We start from the raw sequence: 21,491 nt of genomic DNA on the forward strand, positions 1-21,491 counted from the left end.
TGAAATTTTTAACGAATACTTCCTATTAGTGTGAGTTAGGATTTTAAAAGGGATTTTAAAAGGGCTATTTCGGCCTTTGTTGTGATATAGCTCCCATATAAACCAATTTCGGATATTGACTTCTAGAGCCACTAGATGGCGCAATTGTTCTCCGATTTGACTCAAATTTTACACGAAGTGGTTTGTTTTAACTTCTAACAACTGCGCCAAGTATGGTTCCAATCGGTTCATAACCTGATATAGTTCCCATATAAACCGATCTCGGATCTTCGTGAGTCTCTACAGGACGCAATTATTATCCGATTTGTCTGAAAATTTGCATGGAATGTTTTGGTTTGACTATCAACAACTGCGCCAGGTATGGTTCACAACCTGATATAGCTCCCATGCAAACCGGTCTCCTCATTTTACTTCTTAAGTCCCTTTAAGGCATAATTCTTATCCGATTTGGCTGAAATTTTACACAATGAATTACACTTTGGTCTCCAACAGCCAAACCATGTATGGCCCCAAGCGGTTCATAACTTGGTGTATCTCAAATAACATTGCAATTCTTTTCCATTATGCTTTGTTTATAAAGAGATATCAGCCAAAGAACTTGACAAATACGATCCATGGTGGAGGGTACCCTCCGGCCGAACTTAGCATGTTATTACTTGTTTCTATTAAGTCCATAGATTACAAGTATCCTTACAGACTACTTTATTTACTAAGGGTGATTTTTTAGCTATTATCTTTTTGGCAACACTGGTTTAAACAGCTCACGCACGTTTGGTATTTTGTTTCACTGTCAAACATCTTCAGTTGAAGATGAATCATCTTACAATCAACTTTCATTTTACTAGAAAGTTCATCGTGTTCAAATTGTGTTCCACGACGAAGCTAATTTTTGGCTCTATGGGTACTTAAATAAGCAGAATTGTCGATTTTGGAATGAAAATCAGCCAGAAGCATTGCAAGAGCTACTAATGCATCCAGAAAAAGTCACAGTTTGGTGCGGTTTATGTTCTGGTGGCATTATTGGACCGTACTTCTTCAAAGATAATGTCAATCGTAACGTAGTATGAATGGTAAGCGCTATCGTGAGATGATATCCAACGTTTTTTGCCCAAAATGCAAGAGCTTGGCTTGCATGAAATGTGGTTTCAACAAGACGGTGCCACATGCCACACAGCATGCGAAACAATGGACTTATTGAGAGGTGATAGATTGGAGATAGTGCGATTTACCGCCTTTAGACTATTTTATGGGGTTGGGGGATTTCTACACAGACAAGCCCTCTTCAATTGACGCATTGGAAGACAACATTGAAGCATTTATTCGTGAGATATCGGCCGAAATGTTGGAAAGTGTATGCTAAAATTGGACTAAGCGGTTGAACCATTTGTGGCGCAGTCACGGTCAACATTTGCATGAAATAATCTATCGGTTTAAATAATGTTTCATGCATTTTTCAGAATTTTATGTGTTTTTTTATTTTCCTACAGCTCTTAAAAAATAACCCTGTAGAAGTGAAAACATAAACATTTTAGATCAAGTATCAGTAGAGTGCGAATTCGAGGAGTGATTTACGATTAGCCATAAAAAATAGAAGAATGTAGACCCAGAAAAACATTTAAAGGATTGAAAATTTTTAGTCTTTAACATAGAGATATGAGTTTTTTGATGTCTGCAAATAGTCTTTGTTGATTTTATTATAAAAATTTTTACATTGCAGGAAACAGTTTCAACTTTTCGAACCTCTAAACAACAGTTAACGTATTTCCCACTAATTTATGTACATTTGTGACAATTTAAGTCTTAAATTTTTGATTCAGAAACAAAAATATGATTTCAGCATATACTTTGGTGAATTTTGAACTGTTCAGCCATCTCGTTGAGAGATCTGTGACATTCGAGGGCGGTTTTTGTGTTCAGAAATACGTTCTCCGGAGATTTTATGGCTGCCTGGCTGTCTGAGAAGATATTTATGCCAATCGTCGTAATGACATTATATCTTAGCCATTCCACCACTTCCTTAATTGCAAGAATCTCCGATTGATACACACGGCAGTGGTCTGATGACCTCTTCGATATGACCAGTTCTAGATCTTTAGAAAACACCCCATAGCCCACCTTGTCCTTTAGTTTGGAACCATCCGTATAGAAGTCTATGTATCTTTTGTTACCAGGGATATCGTAGATCCAATCGGTTCTATCAGGAATAGTGGTACAGTAATTTTTATCAAAAAAGCGGCTCAGGCAGGGTGTAATCCACACTGCCTGGAACATCGGATATTGTATCAAGGATAACACAGTGTCCGTAGCTTCCAAATGACCAATGAGAAAGCTCCCTTAACCTCATGGCTGTGGTCGCTGCAATTTGGGTAGCCACAATGTCCAGCGACATAGGATGTAGCATTAAATTCAGTGCATCTTATTGTGTAGTCCTCAGTGCGGCTATGATGCACGTGTTGAGCTCTAGGTGGACTTTTGAAGCGCCGTCCACCAGACCACAACACCATACAGCATTAAAGGTCTGACAGCTTCAGTATATACCCAATGCGTGACACGCGGTTCAAAGCCCCAACTTTTGCCAATGGCTTGCAGGTGCATAGGGCAAGAGTTGCATTTCTTGCTCTTTCCAAAATGTTGGATTTGAAGTTCAATTTCCTGTCCAACCAAACCCCAGGTATTTTGCGCCTTCTGTAAATGGAACATTCTCTCCTCCCAAGGAGGCCTGTTCCACTGTAGGCAACTTGTATCTCCTGTTGAAAAGAACCACTTCGGATTGATACCTAGATCATTTTGCTGTTGCATGTAGAGCTTCCTGAAGTACAATATATCTCTTATAGTGCTGGGAAACTTTCCCTTAACCGCAATTGCCCCGTCATCAGCATATGCGACCACTTTTACACCTTTTTCTTCCAGAGACAATAATATATTTTTAATGGCTTTATTCCAAAGTAGTGGAGACAGTACACCTCCTTGAGGTGTTCCTCCGCTGACCCATCTTTTTGGATCCACAGATCCCAAGACTGCGGTAATGCATCTTTTAGTAAGTAATTTATTAATAAACTTTCTTACGGTAGAGTTGATCCCTAGACACTCCAACTGCTTCATGATTGACGTCGGTTTTACATTATTGAAAGCACCTTCAATGTCAAGAAATGCTACCGTTGTATATTCCTTGGCAGCGGGAGACCCCTCTATGTAGCCGACTAGGTCGTGAAGTGCTGTTTCAGTGGATTTGTCTTTACTATATGCATGTTGCAGCCGCGACAGGCGATCCACAAGGATCTTTGCCCTAAGATATGTCTCTATCAACCTCCCAAGAGTCTTCAGAATAAAGGATATTTCGCCTTCGTTTGTTAGGGTTTTCTTGCTTTCGGAATGAAAATGAACTTTGTGTCCTTCCATCCCACAGGTATATATGACATTCTGATATAAGCAGAGTATATCTCCCTAAGCCAGGGAACCAGTCTATCAGACACAGCTTGTAATTCAACCGGTGATAAATCATCCGGGCCTGGCGACTTAAAGGAGTCGAAACTTCTTATCGCCCCAAGGATTTTCGGCTCAGACACAATTTCCCTTATGGCCTCCGGCAACCTCTTCTGGCGCCACGTTGTCCATTGGAGAATTTCCCGGGAAATGTGTATCCACGAGTAGCTCTACTGTTTCCTCACTAGACATTGTCCATACATTATCTGACTTCTGAATATACCCCACCGTAAAAGTCTCGAGGATAAAATCTTCCTTAGTCTAGAGGCCTCAGATGTATCCTCCGCGGAGCTGCAGAATTCTACCCAGGATTTGTTCTTAGCCTTTCTAAGCTCGCCCTTATATTTTCAGCCTTATAGATTGCCCAATTGTGTGATGCTCTTTTTCTCTGTTGAAGAGTTTTATGCAGTCCTTCTTTAGACCAACCAGCTCTGGGGTCCAACATGACAGTCGCTGATTGCCCATTGGCTTGGCATTAGGGCATGCTGACACGTGCGAGTCATTCAGGGCCTTCGTGACCTGCTTGACCACTATGTCTATATCCTCCGTAGTTTCCAATTCCTTTTCTGGTCTAGAAGGGATAGAAGTGCAAAGTTTGTCCTGAAATTTATCCCAATCCGCCTTTCTTCTCTTTAGATGAGGGACCAAGGCTAAACGAATATAACGATGATCAGAGAATCTGTGGTCATCCAACACATCCCAGTCGAATATTTTTCCACTTATATCTTCCGATACAAAGATAATGTCTAGTACCTCCTGCCTGCTCCAGGTAATAAAGTTCGGTTTATCCCCTTTATTACAAATCGCCAGATTCGATAAGCAGCTCACCCTTTTCGTTGCCATCCGAACTTCTCCATATCTGGTGATGTGCATTAGCATTACTTCCTACAATGAGGCTATTTTTCCGTACAGAAGCAGCTTCAACCAGCAACTTAAGGTTTGAAGGCGGCATCACTGAATCTTGTGCCATATATAGCGAAGCCAGCCAGTAATGAGACTTGTTTATTTCAAGTCTGGCTACTACTAAATCTTCAGTGCTTAGCGACGGAAGAAGAAAAACATTTAGACTACTCTTTGCAAGAATACAGGCTCTGTGTCTCCCATTCCCCGTGCCCTTGAGTAGTTTAAATCCCGGAATTTTTAGTCCACGAACCATCCCCCTGCCATCAGGTCAAATCCCCCTGCCCCCTGACAATGATGAAAGTTTAGTCAGGACGTAGTCAGGATTCAGAACTTCCACCACTATTGTGTTAGCCTCGTCTTCTGATTCCACCAGGAGTTCATCTTCACAAGATTTGTTAGATCTTGTCATGATGAGCTTCCGTACGTATCCAAGCGCCGGTGAGAAAGCTATGGAAACACTCTTCCTCAGGTCACTGGACACTTGCGGTGTGGATGATTCCTCTTTAAATGCTTCACTTGCTGCTGCAGTCGAAGTACTTTCTGAGTTCCGTGCTTTCCCGCTGGAGCACACCTTTGGCTTGTCGGGTCCCGTTTCGATCCCATCCCCTCCTGTCTCGATTGTGGCAAGGGGATTTTTAGTCTCCTGCAATCCGCCAGATGGATATGGCTAAATCGTTTTAGATTTTTACGACGATCAAGAATATATATAAGCTTTATAGGGTCGGAAATGGATTTTCGATGTGTTGCAAAAAGAATGACATAATGAATATTCCCCCAACCTTCTGTGGTGCATAAAAACCGTTCCCAACTACATTTGTGATTTACTGTACCATTTGGTATTACAGCTATGTAAAAACTTCTCTCCAAAAAGGTGTCGCTATGCTACTCAAAACTCGGACTCGGCTTTCCGATATGTGAGAAGTTTGCTTCTGCTATTTATTGGAATGTTCATGGGGAAATTTGCATTTTGAAATTCATGGTAGAGCGCACCTAAGATTCCATCCGGCCGAACTCATGCAGTTAATTTTGCTTTGTTTGCTTTCATTGAAGCTACTGCCAACACGTGTAACTGATCAAAATCATAATTGTCTCCCTATAAAGACATTAATTAGGAGAATGATCTCCATTTGATGTACTCAGCATGTTTACACTATCAGTTTTGTTTTTTGTTGTTTGGGCAACACGTGCTATCAAAACTGTCTAGACGAATTTTGAAGGAGGAAAATCGTTGATAACAATTGTTCCCATTTGTTTATTTCCCGTTGTATTCTCTATGCATTAATGCGTAAATAGTCATCGCAACTAAATGGAAGGTTCAAGAAACTGATATTTTATATGCATTAAAATTGAAAGTATTTGTTTTTTGTTTTTAGATATTATTTTATATGGTATGATAATGGCAAATCAATTTAAACGCATTTGAACAAATAGCGATTAACAATTTCACAAAATCAATACACCTATGCACTCTTCATAAAACCCTTCTTAAATTGCAAATTAATTCGTTATTTTGCATATTAATTGTCTCCATTTAACTAAAGCCACAAACCGATGGAGACCATTAACAATGCGTTATAGGTAATTCAAGTGACACACCCTCCAACATAGGACGATGATATACTAACTTCGCCATTCCGTTTGCAACAAATCGAAATATCAATTTCCGACCCTACAAAATATATATAGTTCCGATCTTCGTAAAATTCTAAAATTCTAAGACGATTTAACGATGTCCGTGTGTCTGTCCGTCCGCCTGCTGCAATCACTTTACAGCCTTCAAAAACTGATATAAAGAACTGCAATTTGGGCTTTCATGTTTCTATTACGTCCATAGATAACAAATATCCTTGCAGACTACTGTATTTATAAAGGGTGATTTTTTTCATTCTACAGCCTTCAAAAATTGAGATATTGAGCTGAACTTATGCACAGATTCGTTTTTTTTGATGTACGCTGGTTAAGTTCTTGAACGGACCAAATTGGACCATATTTGGATATAGTTGCTATATAGACCGATCTGCCGATAAAGGGACCTAAGCCTATAAAAGCTTTATTTTTTATCCGATTTCGTTGAAATTTGAAACCGTGAGTAGTTTTAGGACTCCTGGCATCTGAACCAAATATGGTTAAGATCGGACCATATTTGGATATAGCTGCTATATAGCCCGATCTGTCGATAAAGGGACCTAAGTCCATAAAAGCTTTTTTTATCCGATTTCACTGAAATTTGAAATAGTGAGTAGTTTTAGGCCTCCCAACATTTGAACCAAATATGGTTCAAATCGGACTGTATTTGGATATAGCCGACATAAAAGCTTTAGTTTTATATGGTTTCGCTGAAATTTGAAACAGTGCGTAGTTTTAGGCCTGCCAACATCCGACTCAAATACGGTTCAGATCGGATGATATTTAGAAAGAGCTGCCATGTAGACCGATCTGCCGATAAGAGGTCATGAAACCCATAAAAGCTGAACTTATTACCCGATTTCGCTAATTTTGCGGCTTAAAGTAACTCACTGAAAACAGTGAGTTATTCTAAGCCGCCCCACATCCGACCTTAATATGGTTCATATCGGACTATGGTTAGATATAGGCGTCATAGAGACCGATATGCCGATTAAGGGTCTGACACCCATAGAAGCTTTAATTATTACCCGATTTCACTGCAATGTAAATCAGTGAGTTGTTTAAAGCCTCCCGCCATCTGACCCAGATATTATACAGATCGGACGATATTTAGATATGACTGTCATATAGACCGATATGCCGAATAAGGGTCTGAAGCCCTTAAAATCTTTGTTTTTTATCCGATTTCGTTGAAAATTGATATATTGAGTTGTTTTAAGCCTTCCGACATTCGACCCAAATATGAATCAGATCAGACTATACAGATATACATAGCTGTCATATAGACCGATCTTCTAGTTTGTGTCTTAATCCCATAAAAAGCGGATTTCTTGTCTTATTTCGCTGTAACTGTTACTTGTATAACAGTTCTCGGGACCTGAATAAAATATGATCGAGTAACTATAGATAAAGAAGTGGAGTTATAATAATATAGGATGATTATTACGTCCATGGTGGTGGCTACCCAAAGTTCGGAGATGGGCTATATCGGACTATATCTTGATATATGCCCCATATAGACCGAGCCGCAGATTTAGGGTCTTAAGCCCATAAAAGCCACATTTATTATCCGATTTTGCCAAAATTTGGGACAGAGAGTTAAATTAGGCCCTTCGACATCCTTCTTCAATTTGTCTCAGATTGGTCCAGATTTGAATATAGCTGCCATATAGACCAATCTCTCGATTTAAGGTTTTGGGCCCTTTATTTGCCTTACCAAATGCAAACCATTGTGGATGGTATATAAGTTTCGGCCCAGCCGAACTTCGCTTCGCATGCTTTTACTTGTTTTCTAGTAAAAGGTTGTCTGTATTGGGGTGTGATATTTAAACACTTATGCGATATTTATCTTAAAGACAAAGGGTGAAAGATGTGCGAAGTCAGCGGTGTGAGACTTACAAAGCGAAAGATGTCTGCTGTATGAGACTTAGAAAACGACTGAGTTTGGAAAGTGAAGTGCAGTTGCTGCGAGGCGTCGTTTGATATTGTAGTCTCTATATCCGAACTAGGCGAACAAGATCCTCAGAGAGTTGTAGAAAGAGAAAGTGTTTTAAAGAAAACTCCCTACAGAGAGGTTGTAGGAAAATTTCCGCGAATGGCAAGAAATCCCTTACGATCCGTGCTAGCGAACAAGCTCCATGGCAGGTTGTAGGAAAACTATAAGAGTTACTCTTTCTGCGTCTATCTATGTGAACAAGCTCGATGGAGGGGGGTAGAGAAAGGAACAATCCAATATGCTAATAAATATGCTAATTAAACTGTCTTATATCGCTAATAAAACTGCAATATCCAGTCAAGAATTCACAACGTGATGTTGGCACATTTCAGAAAATCAGTTATATCAACGAGATCCGAGTAGCCATAAAGCCTGATGAATTGCACCAAGCCTGAACAGTTGCATATTTTCGAGAAGTTACGCCTAGTAAGCATGTATGCATTGCATTCAATGTATGTGTCGCAAAGAGGCGAAGCCACCACCCCCAATTTGTAGAGTTTCAGAAACAAAGTCTACTGAGGACACGGTTGGTCGTGTTGCAGTCGATGGCCCCACAAGGACCCCCCTTGAACCAGGAACTCCTCACCACCTCCAAATGAATCTCGAAATATTGAAAATTTTCCACTAAGAAATTGTCCGCCCTCATTTTTTTCAGGGAACATAACCCACTTCGATTATCAGTGAGTATGGTATCCTTCGCCATAAGCTAAGCCGTTGTGGACAAAATCTTTTGTCAGCAAAGAAGGAGAAGACCGTGCCAATGCCCTAGTGAACAATGACCGCCCCCTTTCGTTCCCAGAAACTGAGCCGTCAGTAAAAATGACTTCGAAATACTCCTCGATACTAAATTTCCCACGAGCATTCCATTAAGGAGCAGGGCTACTTCTCTCATATCAACGGGTGCCCGATTTATGTTTGAGCTCAATGATAAAGGGCCTCATTTTTCACACCGGGATTGAAACCCAGTCGTTCGGCGTTATAAGCGGATATGCTAACATCTCTGCTACGGTGGTCTCCCTTCTCCTCGATGAGTCTGCCCATCTGATAGCAAACAATCTTTTAATGATAGTAGTGTTAGCTTATCCCTTGCTTAAGACTGTATCCCTAAAGAATTCCTTGAAGGAACAAGAATTAGCAGCGGGGCGCACGGGGGCGACCGTGGATCCTGTATCCCCGAAGATGTTCTCATGGCCTTTATAAATCTTTGTAGCTCGACTTGAGAATAATATCATCCTTCTGAAGCAAAGAGATAACAGGATGCCCAAAAGCGACACACTTAGCCGCCTCCTTAGTCGCAATGAGTTCAAATCTCTATTGTGGAGGTAATTCAGCCGCCATATTATAAATAATAGACGATGGTGTCGACCTCAGCAAACCGATAGCCCTCCTGAGGTGTTCATAAAGGCTCATTCTCAGCCTCGTTAGGTGCGTCCCTCCGATGTCTGCGAGGGTGGACCCTGTATACTCTCATCTGGATCTAACTATTGTCTTGCATAAATTAAGGGCCCTGCCGGTGTTAACACCAAATTTACAGCCACTCAAAATGTGCACAAAGTCGAGCTGGTGTGGTCCCAAGATCCTTCAATGACTAATTCGCGGCAATGGAGAAGCCTAAAAACCTAATATTATTATCTGTTAGACTCAATAGAATAGGACGTCGTCTGCTATTAAAATGGATTACACTGGTTTTAAGTTGATATGCAAATCTAGTTGGCATCTTGACCTGAACTTCAGAATCTTTACCTCAAGAGCATGTCTCGCCGTCTCAAAATCAATCAGACACGATCAAGAAGTCGTCAGCGAACTGGAAAACCAAACAGGAATCAGATTTTAATTGGTGGAGTTTAGCCGTATATATGTTGAAAAATATAGGGCTCAGCCCACTACCCTGGGGAAGATCTTCGGAGACAGTCATCGACTGCGGCTCAAGCTTCAGCCTTCTACAGACCATAAAATCAGATATCCACGGCGTTATACTTTCACCAACACCAAAGTCCTTTAATGCCAGGACCAATGATATTAATCCAAAACCCCAGCATATGGAGTCCCCTTGCCTTAAGACCGTATATGTTGTTGATGAGATCGTTAATATACATGGAAGTTGACCGACAAGGCTATGAGACCAATGTAAGAGGCTGATGATAACAATGTCAGGGGCGTAGGCAAAGGAAAAATCCGCGGCTGCGGCCCCCATTTGCCGGTCCCCTTGATTCTGGACAAAGACAGCAATGTCTCTTCGGAAACAGCCTGATCAGACCCTTTAGACATCTGGTATTTGCGGATATTGCTCATAGTGTTCCACATACGGCTGGGGTTGGCCACTGAGATCTCATTCAAAAGAATATGGACGTTTCGCCTCTTAAATGCCCTGACATGGACTCTAAAATTTCTGTCCGCCTCCTCCAGCGCGTTACAATTGGCCATAGTCCTAATCATATAATACTTGTGTGTCACCGCAGTCCTGAGGCTAGAAGCTTCATCATCCCACCAAGGTTTGGGTACGTAACGGTTCCCGTGCCCAATTATAATGGTGTTGTCCTCGACAATTTCGACGAAAAAGCGAAAGTGTCATATCCAGCAGCATAGTGCCACTCTTCTGTTCACCTGGCGAGTACGAGTGGTCGCAGCGGCCAGCTCAAAAATTTCAATGACGATCGGATTGGTCAGTTTTATGGGGCTGGCCCTCCAGAGGTGGGCCCTTCCGGATCCCCTGAACAGAGTGACGTCAAGCACGGAAGAATATCGGTCGTCAATCGAGGAGGTCGGGTCTCCATTATTCAAACAGCGAAATTCACTGGCCTCATACAAGAAATAACCTCTATTGTCTACCTGAGAATCGTCTTAGGTTGCCGCCTTTGCATTGAAATCGCCCGCTATTATGGTCGGCAGGTCAGATCCACTCACTCGATCAAAAATCGCATCAACTGATGAATGAAAGTCTGCAAACGATGAATTAGGGGGTATTTAAACTGCAATGGCAGTTAGGTTTCGACGTAGATTCAGGATTGTAATCCCAACCGCATCACCCACTCAGTCCACGCTGATAATGGAGAACTGGATGGATTTTCTGATAAAAATCTCGTCCCTTCCCAACGAAGTTGTCATCACCTATGCTAGTGCTTGAACTGTCTCGAATCCACGCAACAGAGATAAGCGCTATTTCGATGTCGTTGCGAATCATATATAGTTCCAAAAGACACTTTCACTATTATATTTTAAAATCTTCATAATCCGTAAAAAGTTTCAAAGCTTTGTCTTCAGAATATATATACTCAGATAAGTATTGTCTCCTTTAGGTACTCAAGGCGCCAAATCTAATATAACATATAACGTTATATCAGTTAATGGATCGATGGAAACCATACTAAGAATTGGGGTGTACTAAATTCATCATTCCGTTTGTAACACATCGAAATATTGATCTGAGACCTATGAAAGTATATATATTCTTGATCGTCTTAACATTCTGAGTCAATTAAGCCATGTCCGTACGTCTGTCCGTCTGTCGAAAGCACGCTAACTTTCGAAGGAATAAAGCTAGACTAGCGTAGGTTGGTTAGGATTGCAAATGGGCCATATCGGTCCATGTTTTGATATAGCTCCCATATAAACTGATCTCCCGATTATAATTCTTGAGCCGCAACTCTTATCCGATTTGGCTGAAATTTTTCTATGGCATTCAACAGATTTGCCAAGTATTCGGTCCTTACTCGGGCCAAACCCGATATATTGGGTTGCCCAAAAAGTAATTGCGGATTTTTTAAAAGAAAGTAAATGCATTTTTAATAAAACTTAGAATGAACTTTAAACAAATATACTTTTTTTACACTTTTTTTCTAAAGCAAGCTAAAAGTAACAGCTGATAACTGACAGAAGAAAGAATGCAATTACAGAGTCACAAGCTGTGAAAAAATTTGTCAACGCCGACTATATCAAAAATCCGCAATTACTTTTTGGGCAACCCTGCCATATAAACCAGTCTCCCGATTAGACTTCTTGAGCTTCAAGAGAACGCAATTCTTGTCCGATTTTGCACATATCGTTTTGGTATGATTATCTACAACTGTACTAAGTATGGTCTACATCAGTCCATAACCTGGTATAGCCGCCATATAAACCGATATCCTGTTTAGATTTCTTGGGCTTCTAGAGAGCGAAATTCTTATCAAATTTTGTTGAAATTTTGGATTAGTATTTTTGGTATAATTTCCAACAACTGTTTCTTATATGGTTTACATCGGTTAATAACCTGATATAGCTGCCATTAAACCGATCTCCCAATTTGACTTTCTGAGCCTCTGGAAGGCTCATTATTACTCGATTTGCCTGAAGGTTTGGTGGTGGTGTTCTTCTATGATTTCCAACAGTAATGACAAGTACGATCCATATTGGCTAATAACTTGATATAGCTCATATATATTAGAACAATTAAAAGCGTGCTAAGTTCGGCCAGGCCGAATCTTACGAACCCACCACCATGGATTCTGGTAAAAATTTATGCCAACTTATTTTAGTTGAAGGGCATAATTTTATTCTACATACCAAACTTCTGTCAAACTTCTGTCAAACTAGCAAAAATCAAAGCTTCTTGGAACAGAGCACGGATTATCGAGAAACCGGTTTATATGGGAGCTATATCAGGTTATGGACTAATTTAGACCGTACTTGGCACAGTTATTGGAAGTCGTAACAGAACACCTCATGCAAAATTCAGCCAAATCGGACAAAATTTGTAAGGACTCAAGAAATCAAATCGGCAGAAAGGTTTATATGGGAGCTATATGGAAGTTTGTAAGTGCTCAAGAAGTCAATAGGGAGAGCGGTTTACTTGAGCAATCCCATGGCAGCCGGTTGTATGCACCGGATTGGCACAATCGAACTCTTCATCGGCAAGGGTTGCCGCCTCAGTGTACGTGATCGTCTTTTTACGTCATGGGAGAGGCACATCCCGGAGTGCCTTCCCTGCACGCTTCTGGGCCGTGCCGGGATTGAAAAGAACCGCGGACCCTGGCTCTGTTCGGTTTGCCAGAACCGCCCCCCATCATCGGTCGGTACCGGTGTCCACCGGCGCCTGGAGTGGGTACATTTCCGAACTTGCTCTGGCCTCACAATCACTACGGGAGTTTAGTCATACAAGATATGTTGCAAGGTGCTGTGCGAACATAGCCAGCACTGGGTCACAAGCATCGTCGTCGCCGCCTTCTGCGTCCTCGTCGTCGGACTATGTGACCCCCGACCTCTCCCGTGGGGCAATATACGCAACAGCACCATCCCAGCCCCAATGTTGCCAGGCCAGTGTATTAGTAGCTGTGTCCCGATTAATGGCCAAGCCAACCCCGACATAAGTGGGTTACTATCTGAAAATAATCGTCCGGTTCTAGGGGACTTTAATGCGCATCACACTTTATGGCATTCTCCCCTAGGAAACGAGCAGCGTGGCATAGCTTTGGCAGAGAAGATTGAAGGCTCCACGTTTTGCACGGTGAATGAGGATGCCCCCACTAGGATTACGAGGAGGTGTAGCAGTCGCCAGACATTTCCATTGCATCCCCTATTCTCTTGAGTGACGTATCCTAGCAAGCCGTCATCTCTTTGGGGTCAGACCACCTCCCTACAATTCTCACCATCGACCGACCCGACTTCACAACCTCTGAGTGCCGGACGTTTATCAGTGAACTGCCACCCATCTCGGATGTGACAGTTGCCGAGAGGAAATTCCGAGACATCATTAATGCAGCAGCCGCTCGCTTTATACCAGCCGGTCGATTACCCCAAGTGCGGCCCCCGGTAGACGGGATGACAGGACCTCAGTCACTTTGGGCGAAGTAACCGTGACTGATCCGAAGAGATGCGCCAGGTTGTTTAACCGTTAATTTATTGTGCATCCCGAGACTGACAGGGCAAGGAGGAGAGCCATTCGCCGTATTCGTTATCTCTGAGCCCACGAACAGCCTTCACAATTTACCGTGGGCGATATTACGAATGTCATCCGTGGCGACAAATCATCCAAGGCGTTGGGCTTCGACGGAATCTCTACATTGATGTTGAAGAATCTGGATTTACCTAGAGTTGAGTACCTTACTATTGTCTTTTAACACTCTTAACCTGTCTTTTAACACTCTTATAGTTCCCGATGTCTGGAAAATGTTCAGAATGATCCCGCCTCTGAAGCCTGGAAAGGATCCGAGTTTGGGGGAGTCGTACAGACCGATCTTCCTTTTCGCTTGAGGCATTACTCCTCCCGAGCCTCGTAGGAAAATTTCCATTCGTCCAGCAGCAACATGGATTTCGAAGACTGCATAGCACAAAAACTGCTTTGCATGCCATCAACGCACACATCAGCTCAGGCCATGTGATAGGACGGTTCTCGTGGCACTGGACCTATCGAAGTCGTTGCTAACACGTCCCTCCAGCCAGGCTTGAAACGCTGGGTCGCGAATTATCGGTGTAGCCGCCAGTCATTTGTCGAATTTAGGGATAAGAAGTCGAACACCGTAAAGTGAAACAGGGAGTTCCCCATGATTGTACGATCATGGCATCAGGCCCCCCACTCATTGTTGACATCTCCGATAGGTTGAACGTCTACCTCAACGAACTTGCCTCATATTTCCCTGCAAGAAATCTGAAGATTTCTGCCATCATATCTTAAGCCACATTGTCCTCAAGTCACTTGCTGGCAGCACTTGGGGTGCAGACAAATAAACCTTGTTGACCACGTACAAAGTAATTGACCGGTCTGTGGAAAGTTATGCAGCATCAGAGTAGTCTTGTCAGCTTTGTGACACACAGTGGAATAATATTCAGATCTGTCAGAATGCCGCCCTCCGAACTGCGATGGGCTGTCTCCTCAGTTCTCATGTGGACCACCTCCACCAGGAGAGAAAGATCCTACCAGTGCGAAGACATAACTGCATACTGTCTAAGCAATTCCTTTGGGGCTTTTATCGCAGTGACCATCCAAATCATCATCTTGTGGATAGATATCCTCGCGCAGAAGCCTTAAGATAGATCTACATGATCTAGAGCGTAAGGTTTAGCGCTACAAGAGAGAAGCTCTAGATCAAGCGGCATATCAAACAGGTCTAGACAACATTCATGCAGACACGGTACCAGATGCGGTAATTGGCTACCGGGTGAATATCGTCCTTGGAGAACGACAGCCTCCCTTGTACCTGAAGAAATTGACCTTCCCCGGCAAACCAGAGTAGTTCTGGCTCAATTATGTTCCGGCAGATGCAGCCGCCTCAACTTTTACAGAGCAAGGGTTGATGCCGACATGCAAGATGTATGTCCCGATTGTAATCAGGGACCACACGATACATGTCACCTGTTCAATTGCCAAGCCAGACCCACTCGACTCAGACCCAGATCCCTGTGGACGCACCCCATCTAAATCGCAGAGTTCCTGGGTCTTCACACTCAACCGAATCAAGCAGACAAAGGATAGAACACAACAAACTGCTACAACAACAACAACTTGGGACCCATATGAGGTTATAGATAAATTTGGACCACACTTGACACAGATATTGGAAACCATAACAGAACACCGCATGCAAAATTTCAACCAAATTGGACAAAGACTGTGGCTTCCAGGGGCTGAAGACATCGAATCGGCAGATCGGTCTATGCTATCGGCTATGTCTATATCTGAACTGATATGACCCATTTGCAATCCCCAACGACCTACATCAATATTGAATATATGTGCAAAATTTCATGCGGCCAACTATACGCGTTCGATCGCTATCGTGATTTCGACAGACGGACGGATGGACGGACATGGCTAGATCTACTTAGAGTGTCGAGACGATCAAGAATATATATATTTTATGGGGTTTTAGGTCAACATTTCGAGGTGCTTCAAACTGAATGTCTTGATAAGTAAACCCCCATCCTATGGTGGTGATTTAGGAAATTGGAATAATTGTATCCATTTCACAGTTACGGAAGTAGTTTTGGAATTTTTCAATTTCGAACCACAGTGAGGTAGGCCGCCCTGATATGAAACTACGTCGGTGGTTAGGCCCCTTGATATCCTTCTGGAAGACGGCCCAGACTTATCCAGATTTGGGTATAGCTGCCATTTAGACCGATCTCTTGATTTAAGATCTTAGCCCCATAAAAGGCGTACTTATTATCAGATTTCGCTGATATTTGGCTTAATGACCAATGTTAAGCTTTTTGACATCTGATCAATCTGTATTTTGGAATAGCTGTCATAGTGACCAACTTGCACAGTGAATTATAATATTAGACCACTCGGCGTCCGTGCTGAGTTTTGTCCAAATCGGGCAATATTAAAATATAGCTGCAATTGGTTCAAAAATGATGAATTTTTCTCCGGATTATGACAAAAGTTGATTAATATATTGGGTTGCCCAAAAAGTAATTGCGGATTTTTCATATAGTCGGCGTTGACACATTTGTTCACAGCTTGTGACTCTATAATTGCATTCTTTCTTCTGTCAGTTATCAGCTGCTACTTTTAGCTTGCTTTAGAAAAAAAGTATAAAAAAAGTATATTTGATTAAAGTTCATTCTAAGTTTTATTAAAAATGCATTTACTTTCTTTTAAAAAATCCGCAATTACTTTTTGGGCAACGCAATATATATACCCGAGGTGTTGGGTATCCAAAGTGCAGCCCGGCCGAACTTAATGCCCTTTTACTTATTTTAGGTGGATATTGTGTCATTTTTACTTTCATCTATGTTTCGTATAACCTTCTCTTGCGGGATATTAAATATATCCCACGGTAGGCTGTCTTCTTGCAATATTTTTTTTTTAACCGAATGTCTCGAAAACTTATTTCCTATTTTAACTGATGATCATTCCATATTATTACATCCCCCTAGATGAAATTTCCAACTCGAAATGCTTAAGAAATACAAATTTTCTTTATTTTTAAAAATGAAAAAAAATCTGTCAAAATTGTTAAGTGCCATCAGAGTGACAGCAAAGATTCACGGCCACAAAATTTTGTATGTTAAGATTTGAGATTCTTAAATAAAAAACAATTCTGCGTCTTAGGATAATAAAGTCAAAGTATTTGATGATTAAAATTCAAGAGGCCACCGCATTTTTCAGTTAGTACAGCCCGATTGATTGGTATATGTCAATGGATCCAAGGAGATTCCGTTGTCAGTCAGCACTTTCTTTGCCTTAGCAATGGTGTCCTGCGTAGGCAAACGCTCGCGTGTCAATATCCAAACAGATGCTAAATATGAACAAGGAAAAAAAATTATGGCTAAAAAAGGCAAACAAAATACAACACATTAGCATTTACTTGACGATTGTTGATTGTCTATGTCTTGGCAGGAGTAGACAACGCTGTAGGTGCAGTAGTCCGTGTCGAGTACCCAATAGTTGCTGACGGCATTGAATGAGGGGCTGACGGGGAATTTGACCAAGAGTTTGCCATTGGATACAACTGTGGCAGTACCCACAATTTCATCAGCTGAACCGTTTCTAGAAGGAAAGCACAATTCAAAATAATAAATTCATGAGTTGTCCTTGAAAAAGAGCAAACTGAACAAGTAACAAGTAAAAGCGTGCTAAGTTCGGTCGGGCCGAATCTTGGGAACCCACAACCATGGATTCTGCTAAAAAGTTATACAAAATGAATTAAGTTAAAGGGCATAATAACTTCTAGGAACCGAACAAGGATGATAAGTAGACTGGTTTACATGGGAGCTATACCAGAGTATAAACCGATTTGAACCGTACTTGGCACAGTTTGTTAAAGTCATAACAGAACACTACACGCAAAATTTCAGACAAATCGGACAAAAATTGCGGCTTCTAGGGGCTCCAGAAGTCAAACCGTGAGATCGGTTTATATGGGAGCTATATCAAGTTACCGACCGATTTGTGTACTTAGCACAGTTGTTGGAAGTCATAACAGAACACTACGTGCAAAATTTCAGCCAAATCGGACAAAAATTGCGGCTTCCAGGGCTCAAGAAGTCAAATCGGGAGATCGGTTTATATTTCCCCAACGACTTACATCAATATTTAATATCTGTGCAAAATTTCAAGCGGCTAGCTTTATGGGTTCGACTATCGTGATTTCGACAGACGAACGGACGGATGGACATGGCTAGATCGACTCAGAACGTGGAGACGATTAAGTATATATATTTTTTATGGGGTCTTAGACGAATATTTCGAGGTATTACAAACGGAATGGGTAGATTAATACACTCCCATCGTATGGTGGTGGGTATAAAAATCGGGAAATATATATATGATAGCTTTATCTAAATCTGAACCGATTTCTAAGAAATTTACCAGTGATCAGAAAATCATTAATTTCAGCCAAATCGGATATTATTTGCGATCTCTAGAGGCTGAAGAAGTATAATCGAGAGACTGGTTTATATGGGAGCTATATCAGGTTGTGAACCGATTTAGACCATACTAAGCACATTATGCTAAATTTAGTTCAAATTGGACAATAATTGCACCCTCTAGTGGCCAAAGAAGTCAAGATCTAAGTTCGGTTTAAATGGCAGCTGTATCAGGTTTTGGACCGATTTGAATCATACATAGCACCGTTTTGGGAAGTCATAACGAAACACCTCGCGCAAAATTTGAGTCAAATCGGATAAGACTTGCGCCCTCTAGTGGCCTAAGAAGTCAAGATTGAAGATCGGTTTATATGGCAGCTATATCAAAACACGCTCCGATATGGCCCATTTACAATCATAACCTACCTACACTAATAAAAAGCATTTGTGCAAAATTGAAAGCGCCTAGCCTTACTCCTTCGAATATTAGAGTGCTTTCGACAGACTGATCGACAGACGGACGAACATGGCTAGACCGACTTAAAATATGAAGACGATCAAGAATATATATACTCTATGGCGTCTTAAACGTATAATTCGACGTCGACAAACGGAATGACGAAATTAGTATACCCCCATCGGTGAAGGGTATAAAAACAAGTTAAATGTATTAATTTCAGCCAGGCCGAATCGTAGTAACCCGCCATGGATTCTGCTAAAAGTTTCCACAGGATGAACTTAGTTGAAGGGCGTAGATGTACCATATATACCAAATTTCTGCCATAGCGGAGAAACTTAAGGCGTTTGAAGGTTTACTAGGTGCTCGGTTTATATGTGAGCTATATCAGGTTATACGACAATATTTTGCAAGGATGTTGGTAGATAAAGCGAAACACTACTTGCATAATTTCAGCCATATCGGATAACAGTGGTGGCTTTCTGGGACTCAAGACCTTAAATCGGGAGAAATCTTTATATGGGAGCTTTATTAGGTGATTTAGACCATACTTGGCACAGTTGTTGGAAATCGGACTAAAAGACCATGGATGACATTTGTCAAGTTCTTTGGCCGATATTTCTTTAAAGGCAAACAAAGGATAAAGATAAAAATTGCCATGCTGTCGGAACCACACTTAATTTTAATGTTGGAGACCATAGTAAAAGTCATTGTGCAAAATTTCAACCAAATCGGATATAGGGACTCAAAAAGGAATATCGGTAGATCGGTTTATATGGGAGCTATATCAGATTTAAGACCGATTCATACCATATTTGGCAGGCATGCTGAATGCTAAATTTCAGCCAAATCAGATAATAATTGCGCCCTTAATCGGATCAAAAAATCAAAATCTGAAATCGGTTTATATGGGACCTACATAAGGTAAAAATCGATTTAAGCAATACTTAGCACGGCAAAAAGCAAGATCCGAGATCCGTTTATATGGGAGCTATATGAGGTTATGAATCATTTAAACCATACCTGGCACAGTTCTTGGAAGTCATAACAAAAAATATCATGCAAAATTTCGGCGCAATTGAAAAGGAATTGCGCCCTCTAGAGGCTCAAGTAGTCAAGATCCGATATCGGTTTATATGGCAGCTATACTAAAACATGGGCCGATAGGGCCTGCACAAATAACAAGTATTTATGCAAAACGGACGGACATGGCCTAATCGACTTAAAATGTCAAGACGATCAAGATTATATATACTTTGTTGGGTCTCAGATCAATATTTCGATGTGTTACAAATGGAATAACGAAGTTAGTATACCCCCATCATATGGTGAAGGGTATAAAAAGCCAACTTCACCAAACTTCTCCGACAGCCCTACTGAATTTGACTTACTTTGCATTGACCTGACTGTTTTTCACAGCTACTACGCCATCATTCTGCAGCGTGTACTCGGCTTTCACACAAACGCCATCACCCTCAAAGATGGTAGGGTATTTGGCGTACTCGTACCATGTGCCCATATACTGGGGTATATCAAAGTTGGGTACAACCTCAATATTGGTGGGACAACATTGAGCCGAAGTGACTTGGCCAGAGACTCCAGTTGAGTGGGTCATGACCACCAAAGCCATTGCCACCAAAGTCATTGCTTTAATACCAGCCATATTTATTTAATTGTCAAAGTTATATGTTAGCTTGCTTTCTGCTGTGTGTAATTTGAAGAAGACCTTCCTGGTGTGCTGATGAGAATCACAAGTGGAACTAATGCCAGTGTCAAGTTTCTGGTTACTTTTATAGTCGCCCTCCCGGCTACTGATGTTGGAAAAATAGTTTTGTTTATCGTAACATTGTTGGAGCTGCTGCTTTCTGTTCGTAGCTTTTATCATTGTAAAGAGTTTTACTCAGCGTCCATAACAAAGTAAATGAAATTATTAATGTGTTCTCTATCGTTCGATGAATGTATATTTTCTCTGGTTGGTTATTATTTTGTCTTACTGACACCCTGATCTATGACACGTTGATGTTGCGTGTGTTGGGTTTTTTTACTCAATATCACACGTTTGTTTTTTCCAGAATAATATTATTGACATCTTATCTTTGATAGATCTGTCCTTGATATCGCGAAGTAGTTTTGTTTTATTTTCTTCATTCTATCACATTTATGGTAAACAAGTAAAGATGGGCTAAATTTGGGAAAAGTCCAGCTTTTCATCGTCGAGATTGAAATTTACTTAAATTTGAAGTAAAGATTTTCGTTGTGCAAAATTTTAAGAAGATCGGTTGTGTTTTGGAAACACCCTTAAAGTAACAAGTGAAAAAGCCCTAAGGCGGGTATATAAGTAAACAAAAATCCGTCAAAATCCGGTGAAAAATGCATACCCTATTCCCCATTGTAACTATATCGAAATATGTTCCGATTTGGACAAAATGCTAAAAAGTACAAGTCATTGTTCAATTGTGTATAACAAAATATTGGTATTTTTAGTAGCTATTACTAAAAATAAACCGGTCTGAACCATATACCATACGGAAGTCGAAAAGCATAACACACTATATCAAACTATTCACTATTCAGTTTAATCGGATTATGCATGCGCCTTGACTTAGCTCACTGTCTCAAATTTCGGCAACATCGGACAATAAATGCGCCTTTTCGAACTTAACTCGAACTTAACCTGTTTATGGGCAAAAAAAGAATCTGTGCAAAGTTTCAGGTCAACATCTCTATTTTTGAAGA

At 41.1% G+C, this 21,491-nt stretch overlaps 1 protein-coding gene across 1 annotated transcript in view; it reads right to left on the reverse strand.

The window, feature by feature from the left end:
- LOC106091105 (uncharacterized) overlaps positions 1-20,418 on the reverse strand; it is a 32,879-nt gene extending 12,461 nt beyond the window's left edge. The window contains exons 1-3 of the mRNA XM_059367908.1: positions 20,147-20,418; positions 17,296-17,477; positions 17,104-17,226 (exon numbers count right to left, since the gene is read on the reverse strand). Of these exons, the coding sequence (XP_059223891.1) occupies positions 17,104-17,226; positions 17,296-17,477; positions 20,147-20,418 (577 nt within the window). The remainder of the gene's footprint in view (positions 1-17,103; positions 17,227-17,295; positions 17,478-20,146) is intronic.
- Positions 20,419-21,491: the final 1,073 nt, after the last annotated feature.

The sequence above is a fragment of the Stomoxys calcitrans genome, chromosome 1, assembly GCF_963082655.1.
Source record: "Stomoxys calcitrans chromosome 1, idStoCalc2.1, whole genome shotgun sequence".
NCBI lineage: Eukaryota > Metazoa > Arthropoda > Insecta > Diptera > Muscidae > Stomoxys > Stomoxys calcitrans.